A 14,628-nucleotide genomic window follows, 5' to 3' on the forward strand; every position below is an offset into this window, starting at 1 on the left:
TAATCCTATTAATAATACATTGGAGTTCTTCATTTCTCATACCTTCACCAGAGACAGGAATGATGGATTTTTTTTTTTTATCCTTCATTTAATGGGAGAAAACTGGTATCTTATTGTTGGGATAATAACAATAGGAGCATACAAATGCTTAGATGAGTTGGACTACCCTATTATGTATTGTTCCAGATCACATGAGCATCACTTTTTTTGGAAAGGGTAAGTAAACTGTTCCACTCTTGATACTGGAATACTTAGTGGTCTTAATAGACATAATATTTCCTCACTGGATCTTGTACTGGAGCAAAAACTACAGCAGTTCCTTGGTGCAATCATGCCTTAAATAGAGTAATCCTACTGATCTGTCCCCTAGACGAGGGTCCCTATAGCATACTAAAACTTATAATCATTGTTGACTTCAGCCCAGATCAATGTAAAACTGAAGTTTGCTTACCTCCCTTTCTTGCCTTGTGCTAACGCCAACCAAGAATCCCTTTGAGATCCTTTGCATTGTTTTTAGGGCAGTTTTTAGCCTAAAAGGTAAATTCAAAGATTGTGCTAAAAGGCATTTTCTAAAAGTGTTCAAAATTTACTAAAATTTACTCTTGTTTCTAAAAATTCAAAACAAAAAACAACCTTTAAAAAAATGTCAAGCACTGGTCTGCATACCTAATCAAGCTATAAATGTATGAAAATTGTCACCTCCTCCACCTGTAATCTTGTTTTATTCTGTTACTCACAGAACTGATCTACATTAGTTTAGGTTTAAAGAATTTTATGAATCAACCAAATTGTAATAATAGTCCAAAGTAGGGTGGGAGGGGCATGCATTTGAATTTTGATAACTCTTTATCTTAACCTCAGCCATTAATTACCCTAAAAGATTTCTTAATATAACTGGAAAAAAAAATTGTGTGGGGGCTGGTGGTATAGCTCAGTGGCAGAGTGTTTACACAGCATGCATGAGGCCCTGGGTTCTCTGTGCAGCACTGCAAACGAAGAAAAAAAAGAACCTGTGTGACATCAAGACATTATGTTTGACCTTATATTAAATATTAAAATAGCAGTGCCTTGCTATTCTATATTTTAATTTTTTCTTTACTTCTTCAAAACAGTAAGAATGCCAGGATTTTGTATTTCTTCATCCTATCTCAGGCAGATGTTCCAATTTCCAGAGTAGTTGTCTCCTATTATAATTCTCAGCACTCTTCTCTGAATTGAACGAATAGTGGTAAGAGAATCATGGTCCATTTGCAACAGAGTGTTGACTTTGTTGATTTGTTAAACATGTCTGATAGAATGTCCTATAAGGATTTAAAGAATTTTTATATTTAGTAAAGGTATAAAAACATGCTGAAAGACAATGCTGAATTCAAGATAGGTGTTTTTACCTCTAAAGAGAAAGGGTAGAGAGAAGGACCAGGGAGAGAACAATATTTTGGATATATCTATAATGTTTTATCTTTGAAAAATAAAAATTTGAAGCAAATACAGAAAAATGATAATGTCTTTTTATCTAGATTTCAAACACATAAGTGTCTGTTATTACTTCCTTTTGTGTTTTAATGGAAATAAATAGTAAAAACATTTTGTTTATTTTCAGAAAGAAATTCGTAGCTCCTTGGTTCTTTCAATGTTGCAACAGATGTTAATGGAAGATAAAGCAGATTTAGTAAGAGAAGCAGTGATCAAAAGCCTTGGAATCATTATGGGATACATTGATGATCCAGACAAATATCAACAAGTATGTGTTTTTTATAATGAACCTCTTTTACCCCATTATAAAATTCCAAATAATACAATTTTGCAAATCTCTGATTCAGATACTTAATCTATAGTACGAATGATAGGTGTGTCAACTTTAATCAATTGGGAATAACTTATCAATCTTGCAACTCAGAGGAAAGACTGCTGTGATTCATTTATACTCTGTCAGCACTTTGTCGAGAAGTCAGCAACATGTATGCCGTGTTTTCCATACCTTCTTTTTGGTTTGGTCATCAATAGATATGTAACATTTAAAAAAATCGGGAGGAGGTAATATTATGAATAGCTTTCTGTCTTGTTTAAAGCATTTTCTAAGTTTCTTAAAATCTGTATTTCTTATTTTTATTAAGCTTTTTGGAAAGTTTATTATTTATTCATTTTTTAGTTGTAGATGGACACAATATCTTTATTTCATTTTATGTGGTGCTGAGGATCGAACCCAGGGCGTCACACGTGCTAGGCAAGAGCCCTACTGCTGAGCCACAATTCCAGCTCCAAGAAAGTTATTCTTTTAAAAAATCTCCTTTTTCTTTTTTTTTTCTTTTTTTGTTTGTTTCTTTGGCAGGGTTTTGAATTGTTGCTGTCAGCCTTAGGCGATCCCTCAGAGAGAGTAGTTAGTGCAACACATCAAGTATTTTTACCAGCTTATGCTGCCTGGACTACAGAACTTGGAAATTTACAGTCTCATCTTATACCTACACTACTGAACAAGATTGAAAAGCTTCTTAGGGTGAGTTCTTCCTTTGCTTATATAGTTTATAACAATTTAAAAGATCTGTTGTAAGCCATGTTAGGGCACTAATAATTGCCACTTAGTTGAATATTTTGATACATTACCAGTTAAAGATTCTCTTAGACTGGACCCAAAAGAGATTTGAGGTGGTTTTGCTTTGCCAAAGCTATAAAAGAAAAAAACAGCATGGTCTCTGTTTCTCAGCTCAAAGAGCACCTTTATGGAAGTAACTCACAAACATTAATCAGAAAGCTAGCTCTACTTAACCTTCTGACAACTAAATTATTTTACAAAGCATCAGCTTCCAGTTCCAGAATACAGAGATAACTAAAATCTGAGTCTGTATGGCTTTTGTTTATATGATGTCAATATTGCTTTGCCTCTGCTTATTATTCCAATTATTGCAGTTATTCATTTCCTCACTTTGTAAAGTGAGCTTTTTCTGCTCATATTAAGAGAACTGAAGTTGGGAAGGAAAAAAAAAATGATAGCAACTTCTTGACTAATTTTTGTTCTGAAAAGTTCTTTTAGATTCTAGAAGAAAAATTTAACATTTCCTGAACATCCATTACATGCCATTAAGATAGATGCTTTAGATATAAAAATCCTTTTTCATTCTCGTAACCCTTTCAATTTATTTGTTTTATGTGGAGTCTGTGACTTGTTGTTTAAGTAACTTGCCAGTATCCCACAACTGTCACATGACAGAACCAGGATCTGATATAAGTCTATGACTCCAAATTTTCACCATTTCTGCTTCAAAATATTAAAAGACAATGCTCTTAATCATAAATCATTGCAACTTTTCAATAGATGTATCATACGTGTTCACATGTATTTATTTAATTTAAATATTGGGCTGTTCTATCTACAAATTTAAGAATGTATTTTTTAGAAACCTTAAGTAGATAACCAGACTAAAGTATACTGTTCTGTGAAACTTAAGGAATGTTTTTTCAAATGTTTTGCATTCTTAGAATAATTCATAACTGGTTTTTCTTGTTCCATTTTATACCACAACTAATTCCACATTACTATTAAAAAAAATCTGTAATATGCAGCATAGATAGTAATTCTTCCATGAATAAATTAACTAAATTAGAACTTGATAGTAGATAATTCTTATTTCTGGTTCTGACAAGAGTTGCTATTTATTAATATGGTAATGTCATCTCAAGTGGATTTGAGCAGCAAAAATGCTTTCATCTCTGGTGATTCTTTTTTCACTTTGTTTTCTGATCCCTTTAAACTTTTTTGTCATCTTTCTTCTGTTTCCTTTTGGAATATCTTCTCCTACATTTTATTTATGCATAGGATTATTTTAAAGTGCTTTTAGTACTTGCAGATACAAGTATCACCAAATGTATAAAAGGACCAGAGAGGAATCAGCAAGCACTGTTGCTAATTTGGCCATTGAGTATTTAAAATTATTCCTCTGGCTCACTTTAATTTCTTTACCCTAACTTATAAATTTTCACAAAATAAGACCCTCCCTAAATAAAAAGAGAACCTATACAAAATGTCCCAACTTTGGAAATGACTGTTGTGTTTACCCTTAATGTTTCCGTATGAAACACTATTACTTCTGCAATGCCTTATTTTGAATGGACATCTCCATTAAGTGTTATGTTTTGAATCCAACATACAGGTCCTTAAGTGTTTTATTTGCCTCAGAAAGGAAAAACATCATAAATCAAATTAGCAATGTAATTTCAGAAAACTAAAATTAGCTTCCACCTCCTTATATTTCAGGAAGGAGAACACGGGCTGGATGAACATAAGCTCCACATGTATCTTTCTGCCTTGCAGTCTTTGATCCCATCTCTCTTTGCATTAGTGCTACAAAATGCACCTTTCTCCAGCAAAGCCAAGCTTCATGGTGAAGTGCCACAGATAGAAGGTACTGAACTTAAATTCTGAAAGGAAGATGTAGAATATTAGCAGTTTAGCTTCCCAGAGACTTGTTTTTGATGAAAATTCTAAAAGCCACTGTATAACGGCATAATTACTAAAATGTATTTTATGGGTAGGATTTTGTCTTTGTAGACTATATGTCTAAAGTAAGCTATATGGCTTCATCTTTTATGGATAAGCCTCATGATATTTATACTTTTCATTCTTAAGACTTTCTTATAGCCTTCATTGGGAGGCTAGAATAAATGCTTGTGAATAAATCTGAATCAATGAAAAAATTTACTTAATACTTTCTAGTTTAGTATTTAAAACTGGTCATTTACACTTTCTTTATGCATTTTTTCCTCCCCACTTTTTCGTTTTCTTTTAATAGGGGAAGGTAAATATTATTTTTTCCCCACTCTGAGTTCTTAATAGAAAGGAATATAAGAATATGTGGCAGAATTTTCTTTTTTTCCTTGGAAGAAATATCTTATTTTCAGAAATACATGAAATTGACACAGAGGCCAGATAGTTCCTGTCTCACTTTCCAGGTAGCCAGTAAGTGATCTTTGATAAGTGACAACTCCACTGCACCTAAGCCCCAAGATAAATGCCCATAAAAAAAGCTATTGCTATGTGTGAGATACCTTTGCAACTTTTTCAGATTTGTGCAGTTACCTATGTTACTGGCTTCTGATTTCTGATTAACAAATAATTATGACATTGAAACATCAAGAGTTAATGTTTTCATAATTATACCTTTTCTATAAAGTAAGCGTGGGCTACCTGTAATCTTTGGAGATAAGAAGCACTATATTCCAAGGTACATGAAGCCACAGACTAAAAGTAATGTGCGCTATTTGGATGCCAGTTTTGTTTGGAAAATTAAGAGTGGATGGAGTAAATTTAGTTTGATATTTTTTAATGATATTATTGAGGATAATAAAAAATCAAACTTCATAAGATAAAGACTTTGAAGATAAGACTTTAATATAACTGGTCAATTCTGATTCTGCCATTTTACTCATTAAAGCACTTATTCTGCCTGGAGATTTTCCTGTCTTTCCAATTCCCCCTCCTCTTCTTTCTGTTTGGCTGTATTAGTTTGGTATGGCTGTATTAAGAAAGTACCATAGACTAAATTTATTATCTCATAACTCTGGAGGCTGGAATTCTGAGATCAAAGTGTTGGCAGAGTAGGTCTTTCTGAAAACTATGAGGGAGAAGGTATCATTTGCCTCTCCCCTAGCTTCTAGCAGTTTGCAGACAGTCTTTGGTGTGTGTTAGCTTTTGGATGTATGATCTCATTTTTCTGCTGTTATCTTCAGATGGCTCACTGTCAGTATGCTTCTTTCTGTGTCCAAATTTCCCCTTTTTATGAGAACATCAGTCATATTGGTAAGGGGCCTACTACTTCATCCAGTATATGACCTCATCTAATGTATCTTCAATGGTACTGATTCCAAACATAAGACTCCGGAGGGGTGGAGAGAACCCATTTCAACCTGTAATGCTTGTTATTTCTTCATATACTTAACAAATAGTCCTTTAATATCAGCTGTTGGGAAGTTTTTATTAGAGATTAGGTAGAACAATTTCAAAACAATTTCTTTACCATTCTGAACATAGTCTTTCTAACATTTATGTGACTTGTGATTGTCATTATACCAAAAATAAACTTTTGTTTTCAGTTCTTGTTGACTTACTTTGTGGCTTTTAACAGTAGGTATAAATATTAATATTATTATATCCTTATAAGGTTATAATGTCTTCACTATATGTAACGATTTATTATATCTTCATTTAAGGGATAATTTATTTCTTTCACAATTTAATCAATATATCAGGCACTGTTTTGGACATTTGAAATAACCAAATTAATAATAGGTAGCATTCTCTGCCATCATAGAGTTTATATTCTTATGGCAGGGGATACATCAAAGATTCATAACAGCTGTTGGGCAGAATCATTAAAAATAAAATGCTAGTGTTTTGCCAGCTAATTTAAATAATGTCTGGGAATCTTTCTGTATTATCATGATGTTAGATACTCAATTTTTTTTTAATCACAGTTAAATAGAACAATATTTTGAGTCTTCTGAATCATTCTAATTTTTTTAGAGGGAAAATTGTAATTTTATTTTTTTTATTATTTTTATTTGTTTTACTTAATTGTACATGACAGCACCATTCTAATTTCTTGCCTATAACTATTCACAAAATTACTTATTTTCAATCATTAGACTTATCTTTAAACCTTTCAACCCTACTCTTTTTTACCATAAATTCCAACATATCTATTTTACTTTTAATTAATTCATTTCATCATACTATAGCAAATATAATAGAATGTGTCTGAAATTATATGAGATATGTTTTGACAAATATTAAATACAAAAATCCCTTATCCCAATCTGTTTGATTTCCGGGTTGGGGTAGTGAGGGATACCATATCATCTAAATTTCTTCCTCCTTTTCTTTCTTCCTGTTTAATGATAACAAATGGAAGAGTTCAGATAGAAAGAATAACCATTGTCTATACTTAATATATTATTATATATCTGGTGCCACATAGGAATACAGTAATATTTTAATGTTGTCTTGGAGCATTTTTTAAATTGCTTCAAATTTTCTTAAGTTCAATAATTATTATTAAATATGTTTTGAGAAAATGTTGCCTCGTGTGTCTTTTTAAGGTAATTGATGCCTTTGTATAGGAGTTGCCTCCAGTCCAAGTTACTGACCTACAGCTAATGAGCTGTGGGCATGAATTATTCACTTAATAGTTATCCAGGAAGTATTCCCTTAATAAACTGGGATCTGATTACTGTCTGTAGGATTATAGATGTTATTGATGTTTAAACTTTTAAAATATAATAGTATAGCCAGGCATGGGGTGGCACATGCCTATATCAGCCATTTGAGAAGCTGAGACAGGAGGATCACAATTCAAGACCAGCCTCAGCAACTTAGCAAACCCTGTCTCAAAAATAAGAAGAGCTGGGGATAGAGCTCAGTGGTAAAGCACCTTTGTGTTCAATCCCCAGTACCCAAAGAAAATAAATGAATAAATTAAAAGTAAAATAAAATATATTAGTATGTATATGAATATGCATATGTGTAAACATATATGTATACATGTGTACATTCATGTTTTATTTACACAATTTTAAAAGTTTTTTAGTTTTCCCTCAAAATTGTGAAAAGCACATGATATGGAACCTTGGTTTTAATGTCCATAGTACACTGTGCTTTATCTTACCAGACCTTGACTTCAACATTTCTTACTAACTTTCTGTTTATCAAATGCTGAAAAAAAAATTTTTTTTAAAGATACAATGTTGGGGAATGAACACTGAAGAAATGCACTCAGTTCAAGCTTTAGTGTATTTTATGTTATTGTTCTTTGCTATTAAATGGTATTTTCCTACTCTTATTAGTTTCTTACTCCCTGAAGGAAACATTTTATTATTTATTATTTTATGGACATAAACAGTATAGTGGAATTATAAGTATTTTTATATTTTTAAACTAATTTCAAATTCACATTTTATGTAGGAGCCTTATCTTTGGCTCAATTTTAATTTAATCAAAAATATGTTTTTATTAAACTTTCATTACAATATTCATTTATTAACTATATAGTCCCATAAAATCTCAATTTTTTGAGATTTGTTCAAGTGACAAGAATTTTTTTCATTTATTTTCCATCAATGACTTGATGAATATGTTCCAGTTTTACAGTTAAAGTTTATAATAAGCAAATTAAGTATTAGGGGAAGGACCTTATTTTTCTTTTGACTGAATAGCTAAATTCCCAAATTATTGTTTTTTGTGTAATTAGTATACTTCTGTTATTTTTAGTGACTAGGTTTCCTCGGCCTATGTCACCTCTTCAAGATGTGTCTACTATTATTGGAAGTCGTGAGCAATTGGCAGTGCTCCTACAACTTTACGATTACCAGCTAGAACATGAGGGTACAACAGGCTGGGAGAGTTTGCTATGGGTGGTCAATCAATTGTAAGTTACTGTCTCCATATTTATTTGCTATACCTAATCAGTTCAATGGAAGATAGCTCATATTTATCCTTGAAACTGAGGGACAAAATAATTTTTAAAACATAAAAAAAAATAATTAACTTGGCATCATCAATGATAAATTTTGTTAGATTTACCCACCCCCCAAATATGTAATTAATTATCTTTGAAGAAGTTGCTTTTGTATTATATCAGAGCAACCAGTCTGCTTCCTTATTTGTGTATTAATGGTGATGGATTTTAAACCATATCCAGACTTCTAATTTTTTTGTTTAAAATGGATGCTGTGTTAGCCAATCTCTTCTTGGATTTGAATCTCATTATCTCCGTACTCAGAACTCTACCATTAAGATTTTATATATTTTATGCCAAGCTGTTTTATCTTAAAAAGTTTTTTCAGTAGAATGTAATCTTTTTCACAAGGTTCCAAGCAATTCCTTTGTTTTCAGAAAACAAAACAACAGCCAGGCATGGTGCACACGCCTATAATCCCAGTAATTCAGGAAGCTGAGGCAGGAGGATCAAAAGTTCAAAGCCAACCTCAGCACTGTTGGAAGGCCCTAAGCAATTTAGTGAGATCCTGTCTCAAAATTTAAAGAAAAAAAAAAAAATTTTTAAGGGGTTGGGGATGTAACTCAGTGGTTCAGTGCTCCTGGGTTCAATCCCTGGTACCAAAAAAAGAAAGAAAGAGAGTTTTTGAATTTGGATTGCATTGTTCCAGAAATTGTCAAGGAAGTAGTAATTTATATGTATCCCCTGCCTGTTTTTCTTTCCTTTCATATTCAGGTTGCCACAACTTATAGAAATAGTTGGCAAAATTAATGTTACTTCAACTGCCTGTGTCCATGAATTCTCCAGATTTTTTTGGCGCCTTTGCCGGACATTCGGCAAAATTTTTACGAACACTAAGGTAAAAACTTGAATTTCATATTTTCTTCTATGCAAAAAACATAGAAATATAATATGTTAATGCTGTAACAGTAATCGAATATAGAGTAAGAAAATGAGCCCTTCCTGATAACTTAGAATATTATGATAATAAAAGAAATTCTAGTTGATAGTAGTCTTATCTTTATTAATGTTCAGAAAATGGCTTACCTAAGTTTAGTTTGTATCCACACTAGTAAGATTTACTCACTGCAGATATCTCAAAGGTTTTCAGCATAGGAAGTATCAATTAAGGAACTCAACCCAATTCTATGAATATACTTTTTGTACTTACTACCATCTACCACAGGATCTGGAAGCAATTGTTTGTTCAGCACACTTGGATAAAAAATCTGAGGTGATTGTGGAACTGCAAAACTTTCTATTTCGAATGTGCTATAAGGATCCTACCTCTTCGGAATAGCATGGACACTTGAGATGTATTTTAATCATTACCCAAAGTATAATTTTTTACATAGGCCTATATGGGTTATTCTGTAGGTTTAGGTATTAAAGTCAAAATGTTCTAAGATCCCAATTTCTTCTTTAATACTATTACCCCATTTTTCTTTATAGCATATTGTTTAGTTGTTTGGAGATCTAATAAAAACATTAAAAGTGTATTTGTTCTAATCAAATATTAAAGAAGACATTTAAAAGTTAACATTTAAATATTGCATTTATTTTAGTGCAGCTCTTTATTATTAAATCTGTAGTTGCAACGTTTAAAGCAAAAGAGTATTTAGGTTTTGTTCTATTATCTGCTGACTAATGGTCTGTGACCTTTTTTTTATTAAAGGTCAAATAATCTGAGTTTAGTCTTTTCATGTGTGAAAGGAAGATGTTTCACCGTCTTTTAATTCTATAAGTATGATTTAGTAGATTAATCTTTAACAATGGTATTTCTCTCAGTTTAATTTGAAGTATATGTAAATTAATATGTTGGCCTGTTGTACTCTAATCAGAAAGCAAAAACCAGGTCTTGATATTAATGTAGGAAAATCATTTTACATTTCTCATTAACATCTAATTGTCAAATATAATTTGATTTCGCTGTTATCAGTATTGGCAAAAATTGTTCAACATGTCCCAAACAAGAAGCTGTTTTTTCTTTTAGAAAACCAAGTGGGAGTCATTTTAGCACTTAACACTAATTGATTGTCTTCAGTAGTCTAAAATCTTGTGGTAATTCTAATAATAAAAAATTGAAACAAGCATTTGCTCTAACTTAATATACTTAAGTTAAATTCTTTACTTGATATTTAAATGTTAAGGAGTGCAATAAAAGATTAAGATGGATTTCACACGATAAATATGTTAGCTGTGAAAGTACCTCAAATAAATTATTTCTTTTTTTTTTTTTTTTTTTTTAAAGAGAGAGTGAGAGAGGAGAGAGAGAGAGAGAGAGAAGAGAATTTTTAATATTTATTTTTTTTTAGTTCTCGGCGGACACAACATCTTTGTTGGTATGTGGTGCTGAGGATTGAACCCGGGCCGCACGCATACCAGGCGAGCGCGCTACCGCTTGAGCCACATCCCCAGCCCAAATTATTTCTTTTAAACATAATCAAATGCTATTTTTTAGTAATTCTAATCAGATAATAGCAATCTAAGTAAAGCTTTTTATCACTATGTTCACTTTTTAGGAGGCAGTAATTTTGAGCATTTAAAATGATTTTGGGACTTGGCGCCATGGCACACACCTGTAATCCCAGCAGCTTGGGAGGCTAAGGGAGGAAGATTTCAATTTCAAAGTCAGCCTCAGCAAAAAGCCAGGCACTAAGCATTTCAGGGGGACCCTGTCTCTAAATAAAATACAAAATAGGGTTGGAGATATGGTTCAGTGGTCAAGTGCCCCTGAGTTCCATCCCTGGTACCAAAAAAAAAAAAAAAAAATCATTTGGGGGCCTGGAAATGGAACTTGGTGGTAGACTACTTGCCTCACATGTGTGAGAAGGCCTTTTCTTTGATCCCAATACCACAAAAAATAATAAATGAAATTATCTTTGAAATAATTTTAATTTAAGGAATAAAACCAAAGGCCATCAGAAAATACTTGTTAACCAAAATTGATTTTTATTCTTAAAGGTGTTATTTTTAGTAACTTGATTCTTGTATTTAATATATTTCTGACTACTTAAATAGTCTATAAGCAAAATAAATTAATAATAAAGAGTAGTAGCAGCAGTGGTAGTAGAAGCAGTAGTAAACATTTTATTAGTCATTAACTAATCCATTGAACTTGAGACTTTTTGGATCTTCTCTTTGGGCTGCTTAGGTCAAACCTCAATTCCAAGAGATCTTAAGACTGTCTGAAGAAAATATTGGTAAGTTTGTTCATTACTATTTCTAAAAACAGTTGAATCTCTTTATTCAGAGAAAATGCTATATTCAGTATATTTAAATTATATAAACCAAAAAATACAATTTGAAAATGCAAATTTTTATTATGGAAAATTTTTATTATGCAATTTTTTATTATGGAAAATGATCACTTAGTTTTACAATTGGTTACATCTAATATATTCTTCCAATGTGTGGTGTCATGAAATTAATCTTTGTTCAGATTGATTTTAAATATCTACCTTTATTGTAACCAAATTGAACTAAGGCTGAGCTTCTCAAACTGGATACTTGTTAACTTGTGGGAAATGGTAGAAGGAAAGTATAACATGCCCCCCCACACCCATTTTATCTTGTTTTTTTTAAGGTTTGGGGGCTTCTTTGTTTTGTTTTTTTCTTGTTGTTTTTGTTTGACACATGCTCCCCAAAGGTTATTTTTAATAGCTTTTTAAATGATTGGTGTTTGAAATTCATATTTGTTAATATTACATGTTTAATTATGAACTCTGGTGATAAATTAGTGAAGAAAAAATTAAAATATTTTGGAAACTGACATTTTTTGGAATTATTAACTGAATGTTTGCTTGTTCAGATAGCTGGTGATTAGCCTCTGTGTATACAGTTCACATCTATGAATAAAATTTACACTTATGTTCCTAGCCTCAGATTTCTCTCTCAACTAACTCTGTCATCTTATATCAGTACACTTGTCAAGAACAAGTTATTTTTATCAAGAATAAACAAAGCTTAATACTAAATTCATGTGAAAATGAAGCTTTCTGTTTTTTTGCTAAAGTTTCTTCAGAACAGTAGATAAATACGTCTTTTCAACTCAATTTCTTTATGACTTTGAAAATAATTTAAAGCCATATAAAAATATAAATATAATAAGAAGAAAATTATATGAGCATTGAAGCAAATGTAAATCACGTAAAACAGTACCTGATGATCACTAAATGAGAGCTATTAGCACTGTAAATAACTCACCTCATTATCTTCTTTGGAACTTTTCTTTGAAATTGTCCACAAGTACAGTAAAAGAAATTTTTTTTATTAAAGTCACTGGGCACACCTCAGAGGCTGTTTTAGTTAACCTGATTCTTCCTTGCTCTATGAAAATGATAAGGGTGCTGAAAACTCTACTGAGGGTGCAATAAGTGCTCTCCAGTTATGGTAGTACTGGAAACTAGGGAGAATCTCATATCTGAAAGCCGATTAAATAATATAGATCTAGGATCCTGCTTTTAGCTGAGTGACTCTACATTTTACAAGCACTGCAAATGGAAAGCATTAATGTTTTGGAAGAAAGACCTAGCTATATGGGTAATTGAGATACTTTTTTATAAGTTCTAATTTCTGATTTGGGAAATAGGAATATAACATCTCATTTTGGTTATTAAATTTCTTTACCATCTATCAGAAATTTTTACTCTAATGGTCCTTCAAGAAGCATTATGTTGTATTTTATAATAACCAGTGGAAATATGCTTTTACTACAGTGTTTTCCAAATGTGTAACCTTGCTAAAAATTTTTAAGTATTATGACTTTTTTTGTTTACATCTAAAACATACTTGGACTTTTAAAAATATTTTAATAATTTTAGATTCCTCAGCAGGAAATGGGGTCCTCACTAAAGCTACAGTCCCCATTTATGCAACAGGAGTCCTTACGTGTTATATTCAGGTAAGGGAATAATTCTTATTCTCCAACAAAAGTACCTTCAAGGAGTTGCGAGTAGAGTGTTTACCTAGCATACACAAGGTCCTGGGTTCAATCCCCAGAACCACCCAACAAATAAAAACAAAGAATCTTCAGTTTAGAAAAATACCTAGTATTATGTTTTCTCTATGTGAAGACATAAATTATAAATCTGAACCCAAAAGAAAAACAAAATTTTAAAGAATGTGTAATGGAGAACATATTTAAATAATATGACTGAGTAAAATATCAGTTAAACAGTAAGTTTAGAGATTATGGGCTCTTTGATATTTTGTTAATGTTAGATTGTACTTATTTAGTAGAGTTTCTTTGTGTTTCATAAGAAAATCATAAGATTTTCATAAATAAATGACAGCACATGTGTTAGGTGATACAAATTACAAAATGTTGTAGAATACTTTGTCATTGTTTTCATCACAGTACTTTTTAGTAATACTTTATTATTTTTTGTAACTACATAATATCTGCCCCTAAACGTAATACCTTATAATTGTTACAAACCATTTTATTTGTTCATTACTCTTCTATCTGGGCTTTGTTCAGCTGGCTTCTCTTCTGTTGCCTTGGTTTGGTTGCTCATATTGCTGCATTAAACTAGTCTGTTGGTAGGGTCTCAGGGAGGTTGGCTGATCTCCACAATCCATGTAGTTTCAGGGCCTCTCTTTACTCCATGGCCTCTGGAGCAGCAGAGCCAGGACTTAATACCTAGTGGCTGAAGGCTTCCCAGAGTGCAAAAGCAGAATTTGCTAGGCTAAGGCTCGGGCCTAGAATTAGTATATCACTTCTACAGTATGTTGGTTAAATAAAGTCTCAAGCCTAACCCAGATTTAGAAGACAGGAACTAAGCCAGAATGTATATTAAGAGATGTGGCTCATTGATTGCCACCAACTGAACAGACTACCTAACTATCCTTAGCATTGTTTTAGGTAAATAGCACATGATATAGCTGAAGGCATATTAGTAGGCAACTAAAAATGGGTGGAATCTCTATTGCAGCTTTGCTTTGATACTGATTTGTTACTCTCTACCTTTTCACTAAATGCACTGCTGTCTTTTTAAATTGTTATATCCTTCCTTTTTCATTTTAATCATTGATTTTTGCCAATCCTTTATCTTAACCTCATTCAAAACTAACCTATATAGGGGAAAAAAAGATAAATAGTAATATAGTCTTTCTTATGTTTCTTTTTTAGAAAATATTGTTA

At 31.9% G+C, this 14,628-nt stretch overlaps 1 protein-coding gene across 7 annotated transcripts in view; it reads left to right on the forward strand.

Moving 5' to 3' along the window:
- RELCH (RAB11 binding and LisH domain, coiled-coil and HEAT repeat containing) overlaps positions 1–14,628 on the forward strand; it is a 112,943-nt gene that overhangs the window by 70,164 nt on the left and 28,151 nt on the right. For 6 of the 7 annotated variants that reach the window (XM_081263662.1, XM_081263665.1, XM_081263661.1 and 3 more), the window contains 7 exons: positions 1,601–1,741; positions 2,330–2,494; positions 4,250–4,397; positions 8,258–8,414; positions 9,219–9,342; positions 11,638–11,686; positions 13,307–13,386. In XM_081263662.1, the coding sequence (XP_081119788.1) occupies positions 1,601–1,741; positions 2,330–2,494; positions 4,250–4,397; positions 8,258–8,414; positions 9,219–9,342; positions 11,638–11,686; positions 13,307–13,386 (864 nt within the window). The remainder of the gene's footprint in view (positions 1–1,600; positions 1,742–2,329; positions 2,495–4,249; positions 4,398–8,257; positions 8,415–9,218; positions 9,343–11,637; positions 11,687–13,306; positions 13,387–14,628) is intronic. The other variant, XM_081263663.1, reaches the window with a different exon arrangement.

The sequence above is a fragment of the Spermophilus citellus genome, assembly GCF_964194105.1.
Source record: "Spermophilus citellus genome assembly, chromosome: 12".
Classification (NCBI taxonomy): Eukaryota; Metazoa; Chordata; class Mammalia; order Rodentia; family Sciuridae; genus Spermophilus; species Spermophilus citellus.